The sequence below is a fragment of the Pelodiscus sinensis genome, chromosome 1 (assembly GCF_052426305.1).
Source record: "Pelodiscus sinensis isolate ZL-2025 chromosome 1, ASM5242630v1, whole genome shotgun sequence".
Classification (NCBI taxonomy): Eukaryota; Metazoa; Chordata; order Testudines; family Trionychidae; genus Pelodiscus; species Pelodiscus sinensis.
The window spans coordinates 334,133,519-334,148,639 of NC_143052.1; the positions used below are offsets into that span (position 1 = coordinate 334,133,519).

General features: G+C 44.4%; 2 protein-coding genes across 2 annotated transcripts; both read left to right on the forward strand.

Annotated features, from left to right (window-relative positions):
* The first annotated feature begins 4,207 nt into the window (after positions 1–4,207).
* On the forward strand, positions 4,208–6,879 carry CCDC89 (coiled-coil domain containing 89). The gene is made up of 2 exons (XM_006118357.5): positions 4,208–4,353; positions 5,576–6,879. The coding sequence occupies exon 2, from the start codon at positions 5,609–5,611 to the stop codon at positions 6,686–6,688; it is 1,080 nt and encodes a 359-aa protein (XP_006118419.2). The 5' UTR covers positions 4,208–4,353; positions 5,576–5,608; the 3' UTR covers positions 6,689–6,879.
* A 2,466-nt stretch (positions 6,880–9,345) lies between these two features.
* CREBZF (CREB/ATF bZIP transcription factor) lies at positions 9,346–13,546 on the forward strand. The gene is made up of 3 exons (XM_075919441.2): positions 9,346–10,348; positions 10,952–11,029; positions 12,471–13,546. The coding sequence occupies exons 1-2, from the start codon at positions 9,501–9,503 to the stop codon at positions 10,998–11,000; spliced, it is 897 nt and encodes a 298-aa protein (XP_075775556.2). The 5' UTR covers positions 9,346–9,500; the 3' UTR covers positions 11,001–11,029; positions 12,471–13,546.
* Positions 13,547–15,121: the final 1,575 nt, after the last annotated feature.

Consider the following 15,121-nt stretch of genomic DNA (forward strand, 5'->3'; position numbering starts at 1 on the left):
TCTTCCAACCCTAGGTTATGTCTAGACTGCTCCCTCTTGTGCAAAAATATGCAAATGAGGCAAAGCATGAAATATTGCCACACCTCATTTGCATAATTAATGAGGCCCTGTTTTTGCACAGGAGGCTTTTGTGCAAATAACCCCTCTTGCGCAAGAGCCGTTCTTCCTCTTTTTTTCAGGAAGAATGGCTCTTGTGCAAAAACTGAGCCTCATTAATTATGCAAATGAAGCATGGTGATGTTCCATGCTTTGCCTCATTTGCATTTTTTAATATTTTTTTTTTGTGTGCAAAAGGGAGCAGTCTAGAAATAGCCATAATCTTCTATGGTACTGGTTCTAACTAAGAGCAGAAGCAGCTACCTCAAAAGCCAGTGTTAACCAGTACTTCTAATACATCATCACAATTTTATTTTAGATTTAAATTAAACTCCACACCCATATAGAAGCTTTCCATACCCAAATAATTAATTAAACTTGCAATCACATAATTAATCTGCATCAAATACTCCTATAGAAATTAACTTAGCCAATAAACCAAAGCAGTAAAACAGACCCTTTAGCTCTCATAAGGAACACTGCCACAAATTGCCCCAAAAATCTGGACAAATAGCTTCTGTAGCATTCCAGAAGATTAAGTGCTTTACGGACCAGTAGATTGGGCTTTTTCCCACTAAGGCAAAATTCACCATATCAAACCCTCAAGCTATGCCATTTTCAAGCCTATAATAAATTATGCAAGGCCAACTGAGCCAGTCACAACAGTAGTTTAAAAATATAGCAGTGCTCAGTAGTGCTGTGTAAGAAGGCTATATTTATATCTTCATAAAAGCTTTGATTCACAGCCCATTGGTTTAAGTGGACTTTGATTCAGATCCTAAAAGCTATTCCTTTCATATCTCTTTACAGCTAAGTTTATTAAGCTTTGGTGTTGTTTTACTGCATAACCTCATAAAAGGAAAAACCTTTTCAATGGGCTATGCTGCAGTGGAAAGAAATGCAACAAATCAAGTATTAAAGAAATTGCATCGGCTTTAGAGAACATATGATAGGAAAATGGTGTAGGGTGTTACAGAACCAGAGCCTTAAAATTCCTCTTCTGAAAAAGTATTTTTTCCTTTTCAATTGGTTTAACAGGAACTTAGATCAATCAACACATTTACCCTGCAAGCAGGAAATTTTTAACACAAGTAATGTGGTGAAAAGAACTAATATTTTAAAATCTGTGTTAACAAAAGATATTAACTTATTGGCAATAATCACTTGAAATTGTGTCACAACCAATATGACTTTCTACTACTACCCATGCAAACAGCCCTGTCACTCAGCAATCAGAGGGAAGAAGGCTTCCAAGATATCAATAGCCAGGTGTCTCAGGACATGTACTTGAGACACACAATACAAGAAGGCAAAAGACAATTTTCTAGGAAAGTGCATGTCAGTGAGTCAACAGCTGTCTTGAACTAAACTCCGAACTATTTTTTATGAAGGAGCCTGAATGCTGTAAATAGCCAAGTGTCTGTCGCTTTTTCAGTATAATACGCATCTGAAGGCTGTTAGTCCAATAACCTTACCTTTGGCAAAACTGTCATAAGCAGTAGTACTTCAGTGATTCTAATGCGCCTAACTAAAATGTCTACTAATTGTATTTAAAAAAATATTTATTTGTATATAATCCTTCCTACATGAAATAATTTCGTACTTATATGATTAGACATAATTTTATCTCCTTATTTCCAAACCAGTGTTGTTGAATAAAGTGGAAAAGAGGCCTTTCCCCCCTTGCCTACAAGCTCTAGCTTCTTCCTGTCTTTCTGGTTGCATTTCTTTTTACTGCCATCTTTGCTCCATAGAATACACCAAACAGTCCCCATACCTATTCCACTCTCATTTAGGGTCATTTAGGCCTCTGTCTATACTTCCCTATAGGCAGCATGTATTCCCCTCTGTTCTAGACCATAAAATCCTACATGAAAATGCATTTAATTCACCAATGAAGCCTATAAACCAGAGCTTGCTCTATATGCCTGTCCTCTCTGACAGTTGCATGTACATACCTATACTTTTTTCACCTAATGGAGATAAAGACATATACAGTAAAACTCCAGTGGTCTGGCATCCAATGGTCTGGCACTCCTGATGGTCCGGCACTATCTGGAACCCAGAAGTGCTCCGGGAAGCCGGACAATTGGAGCTGCTCTGCCCCCGGCTTCTCCGATTCAACCGCTGCTGAAGCTGACCAGTGGCTGAGTCGGGGAAGCCGGGGGCAGAGCAGCTGGGGTGCTGCCGGGTTGGTCCCGTAGCGCCACCCCTTGGCGCTGTGGGATCAACCTGGCAGCACCCCAGCTGCTCTGCCCCAGACTTCCCCAAGTCAGCCGCTGCTGAAACTGACTCTGGGAAGCCTGGAGCAGAGCACCCCAGCTACCTGGGGCAGAGCAGCTGGGATGCTGCCAGGTTGGTCCCGCAGCACCGAGGGGCGCATTCCCCCCACTCCATCCCAGACCCCTCATAGCCCCCCCTTCTGATGGACCGGCATATTTGATAATCCGGCACCCCCTGGGTCCTAAAGGTGCCGGATTATCAGAAGTTTACTGTACAAGATCTCTCCTCCCAATCGCTTTTCTGTTACTCTTCTCTTTCACCTAAATCGGCATGGGGAACTTTTTTCTGATGTGGGGGCCCAGGCTAGTAGATTTTGTATGCTCCAGCCCCTTGGTGGGGGGAGGGGAGGCAGGGCCAGCACAGGCTCCCCAATGTTGGGGGGGGGGAGGAGTCCTGAGCTCAGGGTGGGATCCAGGCAAGCTGGGGCTGCATCTAGCCCCCAGGCTTGAAGTTCCCCAACCCTAACCTAGATCTTTCATTGCTTTTTGGGGGAGGAACCATTGTGATGGGTTGGATCACAGAGGTCCCCTTGTTACCTGGTGTGCTGATCAATCCACTGATCTGATACCTGCACTTTGTTCCCTCTGGGGTTCACCATCCCTCTGTCCTGCTGGGCCAGATGCTCTGGTCTCCCATAGCCAGGGCACAGAGTTAGGGTTACTGACCATCCCCTCCTGAAGAGCAACACAGACTCTCCACTTACTACCTAAGATGCCTATTGGAAACATCTAAGACTGAACAAGGGGAAGGATTGGGCCTAAGCTAGGAGGCTTTCTAGTTTATAAGAGAGAGAGGATTAGAACAACTGTAGAGTAAGAATTTGCATGTAACACATTTCTTAGTGTTTTAAGATTAGCTGGCTGTATTTTGTTTTATTTTGGCTTAGTAACTTCCTTTGATCTATCTGTTTTTACTCGCAAGCAAAGTGAATCCTACCTTTTATACTTAATGAACACTTTTGTTTACTATCACAATCCATGTAAATAGGGGCGGGGGAAGCAATCAGTGTGCATATCATTGAGAATGAACTACAGTAGACTTCTGATAATCTGGAACCTATGGGACCTAGGTGGTGCCGGATTATCAAATATGCCGGACTATCAGGAGGTACTATAAACTGGTTATATATATACTGTATACATTATATACTCTACATAAAGTGTTCTTAACCCTTTTTATTGTACATACTGTATACAGTATACTGTAATGTTTTAGTTTTTTTAAGCCTGTTTTACCCTTTTTGCTCAGTTCAGCTGCTGCCGCTGTTACCTTGTGACTCATTTTTTGCCGAAACTCACTCACTAGGCTCTTGCCATTTTGATGCCGGACTATTGGAGTTTTACTGTAATAAGCTTTCTCTGTGTAAAACTTCTATACAGAGTAAGACTGAATTTATTTGGGATTTTGGTTCTGTGGGGGGTTGGGCTCCTTGGTGCTGTCAACAGTGTCCTATAACTCTGCCAGAACTGGTTCAGTATCTGTGTTGCTCTGCAGGGAGGCAGTAACTTTAACTCTACGCAGTGGTTGGAGGACAGGGTGGTGAGGAGTCCAAGAAGGCAGGAAGGTGGGCTTAATGGCTTGACCAGCTCACTATGTGACAATCCCCAGGGGTCTTCTGTGATCCAACCCCTCATGTGTATGAAGAGAAGGCCCCAACCTGATGTTTACAGCCTGACAATGTGACTCTCCCGCTTTTTGAGTTCAGGCCTGCTTCTTTTAATTTCAATACTTCCCCTTCTGGAATATCCATTTCCCTTTACAGTTCTTTTAAAAAGTATGTTAGTGGCATTTGTTTGTTGTGAAGTACTTCCAGCTATTTCACTGGCTTATCAGCTGACCTGGCAGCTTTCCAAAGTAGCCAAGTCACAGGCATAAGCTGTGGAGTGACTACAATCTGGATCAGCCCCATGTCTCCATGGTGACAGAAACTCCACAGTAGGAGTAGCAGACAAACCAGAGAAAAGAAAATATCCGGTAAGGAAACATTTTCCTGTTCTCTTCCTACATGTTACTTTCAATCTATCCTCTTACGCCTGTTGTCTGCATCCCTTGCACCCAGCCCATCTAAACCTGGTTCTCTCTTCTCTCCCCCATTTCTTTTCTTTTTTGTCAGAGGGAAGAGAAAGTAGCTGCAACAGCAGGTGTGCATGACCCTGTAATTACATAGATGGCACCTGAGTCTGTTTAATCTCTGCTCTAGTTGTATACCCTGACTCATCTCCTTCGCATTCTCTCCCTTGCCCTCGGTTCTCTTTCTCCTTCCTTTTCCTTACATTGACTCTCCTCTTCTGTTATCCTCTTAACCTACTGCTACCTCACAATCTAAAATAAATATAATTAACAAAATGTGATACTTTTCAGCATGCTGATTTACATGAATGTTTTATTCAGCTCTATTCATGTGTCTTTTTTGAGTAGCAGCTCTTTAGTGAAAGAGTGTTTTTCACACATTTCTGCAGCACCAAGTATGATAGGACCCCAATCTTGACTGAGGACTTTTGCTCCCGATATGATATAAATATTTTCTTATTTTTACATGAAGAAACTTAGCCACACACGGTTACATGCCCAAGTCAGTGGGAAGGGTAAAATTAAAAACCTGGTCTCCAAACCCATACTTGAACCATTAGGTCCCTCATTTTCAGTAACAATAAGCACTTAGCCCTTTTCATTCACAAATTTCCAAACAGTGGAAAAAGGTGCATTCAGTGCTATTAAATGGGGAGCAGTGCATCCTTTGCAATAATTTATAGTTAGTTAAAAGACCAGTCCAATAACCCCTGTTCTATTTGCATTTCTAATAACAGATATGGAATGAGGAATAGAGGGGAAGAAAATTGTGTGAGGATTTATTTGTCTTAATAATGTTATAGTTAAGTAAACAATTTGTGCCTGGAATCACAGCACCAGCATGCCAGTAAAGCAAAGGGCTTGTCATCAATGGGTAGCTGGATCTGGATAAGTATTAGTCTCTTTCTTTTTCTGATTTGGGTTATGGCTTCATATCTGCAGAACCAAGGAAAGTGACCAGTTTGAGTTGTTGACTAACTGCAATCTGTTCTGGAATGTCCAGATCTCCTGATTTGTGATATAATGGAACTCCTAGGGCATGTCCACCAATTGCAGCCCTGTTGGTTGGGAAACTAGAACTGCTAAGTAATTTTGAATGTTACTAAGATAAACTGTTTGTATGTAGCTTGAATTACAGACTGCAGGAGGCAGCAGCTCCATGCCTCAGGATGAGAAGGACCCAGAGATGTCCTGCCCTGTCAATGATCCAAAGGAGACTGAATCAGAGGCAGGAGATATGGGAGACCTGTATGAGGCTCTGGAGAAGCTCCACGGGCTCTCTGATGGGGAGAAGGGGGAGAAGGCTCTGTTACGCTCACGCCTCCATGAGCAATCTCAGCTCATCTGCATATTGAAAAAGCGAGCGGATGAATCTCTAATGCGTTGCAAGGCACTGGAGAGGCTTAACATGGAGCTGGAAGAGTTGAGGATGGAGGATCATGTGAGTCTGGAAAGTCAGACCCGGCGGGCCCAGCAGCTGGAGGAGCGCTTTATGGACCTTGCTGCCAACCATGAAGACATGATCCGCTTCAAAGATGAGCACAAGCAGCAGAACATGCTGCTGAGGGAGGAAAATAAGCTCCTGAGACAGGAAAACCAAAGCCTTTTCAGCCAGGCTCTGAAGGAGAAAGAGGCTGAGGTTCTCCATCTCACTTCCCAGGGGAAGAGGCTCTCTCAGGAAGTAGATTCCTTCAAGAAGAAATATGCTGAAGAGAGCCGCAGAGCCCAGGAGCGAGAGAAGGAATTATTGGAAGCTCAGAGACAACAAGCCAGCGTCCATGCCAAAGAAACTGATTTACTGAGAAACCAGCTGCAGAGCTTAGAGGAGAAGCATTGCCAAATTGCTGCACAGTGGGAGCAGACAGAAAAGCAGAAAAAGGCTCAGGGCAGTGAGTTGCAAGCCAAGTTGGAGAAGGTGAGCCAGGAGAAAGAGGAGCTGCTGCATCTGGCTATGGAAAGGGGCAAGACACTGCAGGAGAAGCAACGGGAAATTCAGCAGCTGGAGAAGAAGCTGGAGGCTGCAGAGAGGGCCAGGCTGACAGCAGAAGAGCGCTTTGTGAGAGAGGTAGCAGTAGTGGACAGCAACCTAAGGGTCCAAGAGCTGCAGCAACGTCTGGAAGGAAGTGAGCAAGCATGTAGTGAGCTCTGGATGCAGTTTGATGCTTACAAGAAACACAGCACAGACTTACTAAATAAAGAAAAAGAGCTAAATAACAAACTCCGCCACTTCATGTCATAACCCCTCACTCTGTTGCAGCTGTTATTGCACACCTGTTTATTAGTAACCCTTTAACTAAAATAATATTTATCAGATTTCTTTAGAATGCCTCCAAGATTTACAAATCTTTTATGAGACCTGATTTGAAGACCATTTTTTGTTTCCATGCTACCCATTTTGAAATGGCAGCTTAAAATGTGTCTCTTTGAGTTAGCAAGACAAGTTATGTTAAATAAAACTGGGAAACAAAGGACTTTAATTTAGAAAATTCATAATCATTTATGAGTTTGTTTGTTTGTTCCTTGCCTCTCCTATTTCTAGCAATTTCACAGCGACTAAAAATATTAAGCATTTTATGTAGCAAATCAAAAGAAAAGTCTCCTGCTCTCAAGAGATTGGATTTATTACAACAAATTGTTGATATACAGTTCAGTGGAACTGGAAAGGGAAAAGGGATCACACCAAGAACATCAGAGTTTATTATCTGGGTGGAGCGATAAAGCAGATTAGTATTTGTACAGTATCTTTTATTAGTGAGAATGATTTCCAGGTAGATGATTAAGTTATCTATTTGTTAGGGATCTGATTCAAATTGATCATTCAAATGAAACAGGAAAATCCCATCAACTTCCATAGAGCTTGGTCGAGGTCCTAGGTTTGAAAAATGTAGATCAGTGGAAATCAGGTTTAAAACCTGACTTAATACATCATCCCTAATAAACTGAGCCTCACACTGTGCTATATGATATACCAGGATAATAAATATAACACTTTATTATAGCAACGGGTCTGGGCAACAAGTGAACATTCAGCTGGGGAAGGCAAGACCAGCCCATGCCCCTTTTGCAAGCTATATTCTCAACTCTGGACCCAGCTCTCTCTCCCCCCATTCCTGGTTATTGCCCCCAGCCCTTGAACATCCCCAGGACCCTTAGTCTCACTCACCTCTGTAGATGGCGCAGACTGATCCTTCCTAGTAGGCCAGAGAGCTGGGCAGCCTCACTACATCCCCAGCCCTCCCAAGAGCCAGGAAACTGGGCAGTTTTGGGAAGGCAACATCTTCCCTTGCTAATATTACCCACTGTCCATGCCAAGAGGAGTACTGGCAGGGGTTCTGGGCAAAACCTTTCCACTCCTCTAGTGTGACTTCTCTGTGCGACAGAGGTGGCTGCATTTCAGTGGTACTATATGGGTTCATAGACCTACCCTGGGTATAACTCTGGGGGTGAAAGTGGCTGCTGCTGCTTCATCATAAGTCAGCATTTATAAAAGTGGGCCACAGACTCTGAGAAAGCTGCTAATGGGCCACTCCAGTTTGTCTACTTACTGACTCCGCAGCCACAGAGCCTCGCAGCTTCCATTGGCTGTGGTTCTCTGTCTGTAGCCAAGGGGAGTTGCAGGAAGCAGTGCCCTGGGTGGCCACGCCACTTCCTACTGATCTCCTTGGCTGCAACTGGTGAACTACAGCAAATGGGAGCTGTGAGGCTCCACAGCTGCAGAGCCGGTAAGTAAACAAACCAGAGCAGCCCATTAGCATTAGTGGCCTGTGGTCCACTTTGAAAAACACTGTTGTAAGTAGATGGAGACGGAAGGCACTTTTCAACAAGGCAGCCCGTTTTTCTAGCTTTATAACACAGACATGGTACTTGTTGCCTCTAAGACAGGGGTGGGCAAGATCCAGCCTGTGGGCTGCCCTGCCAGCACCCTCAGGCACAGAGCAGCGCTACACCGCTTTAGGAGTATGTCTAGACTACAGGTTTTTTCCAAAAAAAGTGGCCTTTTTTTGAAAAAACATCATCTGCATCTAGACGGCCGTCACATTCTTTCAAAATTAAATCAAAAGAACCCGGCGGTTTTTTTGACAGTGGTAAACCTCATTTTACGAGGAAGAACACCTTTTTTTTTTCTAAAAAGAGTTCTTTCAAAAAAAAAAAAAAGGCATTCTTGAATGCAAACAGGGCTTTTTCAAAAGAGAGCATCCAGACTGCCTGGGTGTTCGCTTTCGAAAAAGAGGATCGCTTTTTCTAAAGTTGTGTGGCTGTCTAGACGATCTCTTTTGAAAGAGCTTTCAAAAAAGTCTTAGACGTACCCTAACTGGCTGACTATTCCTTGTGTGTGTCTGCTGTGGGAACCTAGGGGAGGCGGAAGAGGGTTTGGGGAGGCTCTCATTGGTTCTGGCATCCCTCTCCCCCCGGAGAGTACACAGCCATTTTGAGCAGCATGGGACTGTGGGTGGCAATGGGTCTGCCTCAGAGTTTTGAAGGGCTGCTGTCCAAAACCTGCCTCTGGGATGCCAGTCCCTTCATTCCCTCAACTCCCTGCCCCAGGCCACAACCCCCTCCTGCCCCAGCTCATCAGCCAAATCCTCTGCAACCCCTCGCCCAGGGCACAGCTCCCTCTCTCCTACCCACTCCCGACACTGCACTCCATTCCCGTGCCCCAGCTCACGTATTATACACCCCTCCTTCAACTCGCTCTCAGACCCCACACCCTGTCCTGCACCCCAGCCCCTGCTACCTTCTGCACCCAACTTCCATGCCAGACCCCGCACCCCCTCCAGAGAAAAGTGCGGCCCTTGACCACTTACCAAATACTGACCTCCCCCCCCCCCCAAATGTATTGCCCACCCTTGGATTAACATAACCCTATGGCTATCCTGTCCTCCCCCTTTTTCCGGTCTGGCGGCCGAGCAGCCCTTCGGTGCGCAGGCGCGGCCAGAGGACGCGCCATTTCTAGGCCCCCTCCCCCACGCTCACCGCGGCCTGCTCGCCGGGTCGTCCGCGGAGCCGCCCCCTCCCCCAGACCTGCCTGCGGGTCTCGCCCCCTCCCCACCATGCGCCACAGCCTGACCCAGCTGCTGGCGGGCCCGTCGGGCGGGGAGAGCCCCCCGGCTGCCGCCTGGCACCTCCCCGGCGCGGGGGCCGGAGGCGGCGATGGCGGGGAGGAGGAGCCGGGGACCCCCCGCACCAAGCCGCAGCGTCGGGACCCAGCCGCGCTGGAGCAGCCGCAGCGGGCCATGGGGGAGGCGGCTGCTGGCGCCGAGGAGCAGGAGGACCCGTTCGCGGGGCTGGAGCTGGGTGATCTGCTAGAGGCGGCCCAGCCGCACTGGGACCTGGGCGTGGAGCCGAGCGGCTGCTTCTGCGGCCAGCTGGACGAGCTGGAACCGGCCTGGAGCGCAGCGGGCCGGAGGCGCAGCGGGGCCAGCCTGGGCGGGACGGCGGCTGGGAGCCGGCTGAAGGCGGCGGCCGCGGCCCGGCTGAACCGGCTGAAGAAGAAGCAGTACGTGCTGGGGCTGGAGAGCCGCCTGCAGGGCCTGGCCGCCGAGAACCGGCAGTTGCGGGACCGCAACCGGGGGCTAAGCCGGCGCCTGCGGGAGCTGGAGCGGGAGACCAGCTACCTGCGGGCAGTGCTGGCCAACCAGAGCACCCTGGGGCAGCTGCTGAGTCGCCTGGCCGGGGCTGGGGGGCTAAGGCTCCGCACCAGCCTCTTCAGGGACACGGACCCGCCCCAAGGCGGCGAGAGCAGCGACCACGACTACGCCCTGCCGAGCCAGGATGCGGGGGAGCCGGAGGCGGAGGAGCGGGCGGCCTCCGGTGGGATCTGCCTCCACGTGGACAGAGATCAGCTGTCGGTGGAGTTCTGCGCCGTGTGTGCCAGGCGGGCATCTGCCTCCTTCAAAATGTAGGGTCAAGTACCTGCTTCAGTCTTTATTTTTCACCTGTCCGTGCCCACATCCAGGGGCTTCGGGCCGTGGCGGAGCAAGCAGGTCATGGCTTGAAAAACAGGGGCTAGGCAAAGCTGGCGTAGGAACGGCAGAGGGTAAAGAGCTCGCGTGAACTTCATACTTGGGAGCCAGTGTGTGGCACTGGGTAAAAGATCGCACAAAACTGGCTCACAAATGGCGCGCTCGGAATCTGCTTACAGCAGCGTGCCAAATATCGTGCAAACTGACACATGCAGTTGTATTCGGAGCCCGTTTGCAGCAGGGAGTGAAAGATCATGCAAACCTGAAGCATGAAGGTGTGCTCCGTGCCTGTTCACAAATGCCAGTAGAGATAATACTGCCTACCCTGTTTTGAATCAGATAAAATATAGTCCGCTTATCCTGAGGAGCTGAAAATACTTGTTTTTTTGTTTTTTAGAAAAAGAAAAATTCGACTTATTAGGACATCGTCACTGGACAGACTTGAGAACAAAATTAATATTGATGAGCAAACAGTTAAAGCATGCATATGAAACTGTAATAAATATTAATTATACATTACTATTAAACCTCTCTGACAGTTTCTTTTTTAGGTGCTTGCCCTGCCATGCTCCGTTGTGTAGGGGTTAAAGAGCAGTCGTTTTCCACTTCGCAACCTGGTAAGGATCCATATATTCCCATAATGCGATATCAAACCTTTATTGATGTTTAAGTCCTGGTTTTTCTGACTCTTGGTTCAGGACCAGTGATTGGAAATGTTTTCTCATCTTGAAAGTGTTGATGCTGATTTGCCTATGTGTTTCCAGTTCTGGCTGATCTCCGGTGGAGGGTATTTCAGTCACATTCTGATTACTATCCTTCTTCCCCTTGCCCCTGTTCTGCTGTGGAAATTTTGACTTAATTTTATTAGCTAGTATCTCTCAAAGTAATTAAAGTTATAACTTATACCATTTTGTTTTCCATCAAATAGCAGTTTTTTAAGATGACTGCTACTGAATGACTAGGGCAGGGGACAAATCATATGGTAATCAGTATGATATGATTTATTTCTGATCTTCCATCTTTAGACCACCCAGAACTTGATGTAAATGGTCTTCTCTTAAAGATCAGGATTATGCATTCCAGGATATAAGATCCCAGAATCTAGTCCTGATGGTTTTCAAGATCACTTTAAAAAAGAAAAACTTCATTAGTCTACCTTATTTGGTGATGTAAACTTTTGTCTGTATGAACAATCCAAATATTGGTTTCAGTTATATCATTGTACAATGGTACCCTAATGCAGGCAAGACACCTATTTTTTTCACAGAACTGTAATGTATATTGCAATTTAAAGATTACAGTGCTTGGAAATAACTCATGATTTAAATTCTAGTTCACTATAAATAATCTGTGTACACCCAAGATAACTGAGATTCCTTGTATTAAAAAATAGCTTATTGCATGCACACTTGTGTAATTTTACTGTAGGATCTTAAATAGACATCTCTGATCATTCAGAAATATCTCTAAATTTCTATAGTCAGGAAATAAAATATGTAGATGAACAAAGGTTATCTCTTGACACTGATGGTTTGAAAAAATAATGCTCATGCAGACCTCCATGTTTAGTTGAGAGGAGGAATAAAAAAGTTTTGGGATCACAGACAAATGTTTGAGTTGCTTTTGGACCAGCACTAATATTACCCTATCATGCAAGATAAATAGGTTATAATACACCTTTTTATTTTTTGGTTGTATTAAAATGGTTAGATTATTTACATGTATGTAAATTGGGGAAAACGGGTTATGAAAAATTACTAACTGTAAAGTGAGGTTTCACAAAGAATGAGTCAACCTAAGTATAGCGTTAACAATTGAGATGTTTCTAAAATGATTCGTTACTATTCTTAAACCTTAAAACTAAGATGTAATAAATTGATTTATATGTTGGATTAAGATTAAATTGAGGGGTCTCCTTCCAGTGATGTGCTGAAGTAGCTTCCACTAGTGGTAATAGGAGTTGAAGGAAAAGCAAGTGACAACTAAATTCTTTGTGAAACATCACTGTTTGATAAAGTATATGTGTATTTAGCATCCTTATTTTTCTTTATGCTAAAGTGGATACAGCTGTGTTGGGGCAGAAGAGACGGGACCAGCTGCTGGCCACATTTCCTGCTTTATTTTAAAAGGTAGTATAAGAAATGAGGAAAAAGAGGTAACAGGGCTTCTGCTGTCTTTCATTTTTGAAAAGCTTGAATGTTTGGAAAAAAATAATCTCACCACTCCGAAGTTAGTGTGGTACTAGTTTGAAAAGGGACTAGGTACAAAGATAATCAATCTTCTGCTTTCTGTGAATTCGGTTACCTGTTCACAGAAATACAAAGCTAGTACAGCTAAGAACTAATGAGCTGTGGATTCTATTCCATCTTGTGCAGCATCAATCAGATTGTCTACTCAGTTCCAGTCTTTTATACTTGTACAATCCCCTTGTACGCAGTGGGGTAGTCACAAATGTCATTAAGAGCGTTATTTAATTGTTAGCACTCTTATTCTTGGTGGTAGGTGAAATGAGAAGAACTGAGCTTGACTGAGCCAAGATTGAAGTTATAGGGCTCAATCACTTGTTTACTTGTAATCATCTTATTCAACATAAAAATCATTAAAACAGTAAGCATGGAAGATTGCTGTGGCATTTTTAGTCTGCTTTACGGTAACTTTAAGTTACCTCAACTTAAATATAACACTATCTTCCTCTGTAATAGGATTCCCTGTTTTGAACAATTATGAACACTTTGTTAGATCAGAGCAGTCTGGGACTTAATCCTGACTTCTGATATGCACATGTGCACCACTGTATTCTGTAAAATATACTGCAAATGGGCAATAGCTAGTTTTACAACATGCAAAATGTGTGCCTGTACAATTAAGAGCAGGATCCACACCCCAGAATGTGGCTGCAGGGATTTTTAGTGCCTTCCAAATCTCATGTAAACCAAGCAGAGGGGAAAATTCTTTGACTTCTAATCAGTTTGTGCTATCTGTATGGAATATTGTTAAATACAGCTTTTTTGGAGCAGAAGCCTTGAATTGATACCTTAACAATACTTGAAAAACTTGTAAATGTTTGTAATTAGCTCTGTGCTGTACAAATAAGAATACAGTACTATAATAAAATCAGATGTGTTGATCTTTCAGTTATGGGCTCAAATAATTTTTTATCTTGTTCTTAACATTTTGTTTTTGATGAATGAGTCTTATGGTTGAATCAAAAAAGGTGGAAAGAGTGTTAAGTGTTTGTATTTTTTTTTCAGTTGGGAAGCTTTTAAAGCAAGAATATAAAACTTGCATTGAAGAGTTAAACCATACTTTGGTTTGTCTGAAAGCTTTTTAAAATTACTTGTTCTTTTAAATGAACAACTTTTGTGGGTGGGCATGGAATAAAATTGTTGATATTTCTCAAGAGTCTGTTACAGTGATGCTTTTCCTTGGAGTTTGCATTGACTACTCTGATTTATTAAATACATAAAATTAATACAGGGGTAGGGAACCTTTTTGGGTCAGGCCGCTTACCCACAGAAAAATCAGTTGGTGGCCCCACACAAGTGAAAACTGCAAAAAAAAAAAAAGCCCCTCAAAACGCAACCCCTCACTGACGTAACCCCTAACTGAGAAGGAGAAAGACACTCCTCACATTCCCCTCGTACACCAGAACCTAGGCTGGCCCTGGTTCTGGAGATTTTGTATGCTCCAGCCCCATGGGGAGATGGTGGGAGAGCTGGAGTGCTAGCATGGGCTCCCCAAAGCTGGGGGGGGGGGAACCCTGAGCTTCAGGGGGGCTGCATCTAGGCAAGCCAGAGGCTGTATCTGACCCCTGGGCCTTAGGTTCCCCACCCTTGATTTAATAAAATACACTTAAACTGTGTGGCACGTTTCTTCAAGAATCCATGTAACTTAAGTAGAAATCTTAGTCCTGGTCTACCTAGAAAACTGGGTATATAAAAATACATTGGTTAGGGGTGTGAAAAATCCATATGCTTGAGTAGTATTGTTACCCTACTAAGTCCCAATGTAGACAGGGCTAATTGATGGAAGAATTGGATTATCTACACCAGTGAGAGAACCTTTCCTGGTGGCAGAGGTAGAGTCTGCACTGAAGCACTATAGCTGGCACAGCTGTGCCACTGTGAAACTAGAAATATAGACAAACCCTTAGTAAACACTTCCATGTTCTGGTGACATCTTTCTCATTTTTTCACTTCATTCTTCCTAAGTCTCATGAGACCCAACTCTTTCTATTTACTGTGTTATGTTCAGAATTTTGTCATAGTTTGCAATTTAGTGTGTGATAACAAAAACAAGAACCAACAAAGGGTTATATTTAGTAATAGGCACACACATAAGGCCCTGCTAGAATTGCAAATGATAGTCAAAAAATTGTGGCTGATTTGTAGACAAGCCATAGCAAATTGTGGACCCTATTTGCAGTAACACAGTTCATTATTACTTTTCTGTGATTTTCTGCTCTTGGCCATCTGGAGATGAGCAGGGGCTCCTGTGGTGGAATCTGCAATCTCCCATGGTGAAATTCTGTGGAAGTTGCAATCTTGCAAGTAGGGCCTCAGACATTTTTCTATTTTGATGAATTCTGCAATATGCTTTTATAAAAATGTAAATACAATATTCAGATGTTTGACAACTTGGCTAAATTTGATGCAGTGTAACTATTGATTTAGGTGCATTGCTCAGAGGAAGAATGCTTCCATCATCAT

Excerpts from the sequence above, each read along its gene's own strand:
- CREBZF (XM_075919441.2), top strand. The coding sequence starts at position 9,501 with ATGCGCCACAGCCTGACCCAGCTGCTGGCGGGCCCGTCGGGCGGGGAG. Across the intron at positions 10,349-10,951 it reads GCATCTGCCTCCTTCAAAAT|TTTCTTTTTTAGGTGCTTGC; the intron begins GTAGGGTCAAGT and ends CCTCTCTGACAG.
- CCDC89 (XM_006118357.5), top strand. The coding sequence starts at position 5,609 with ATGCCTCAGGATGAGAAGGACCCAGAGATGTCCTGCCCTGTCAATGAT.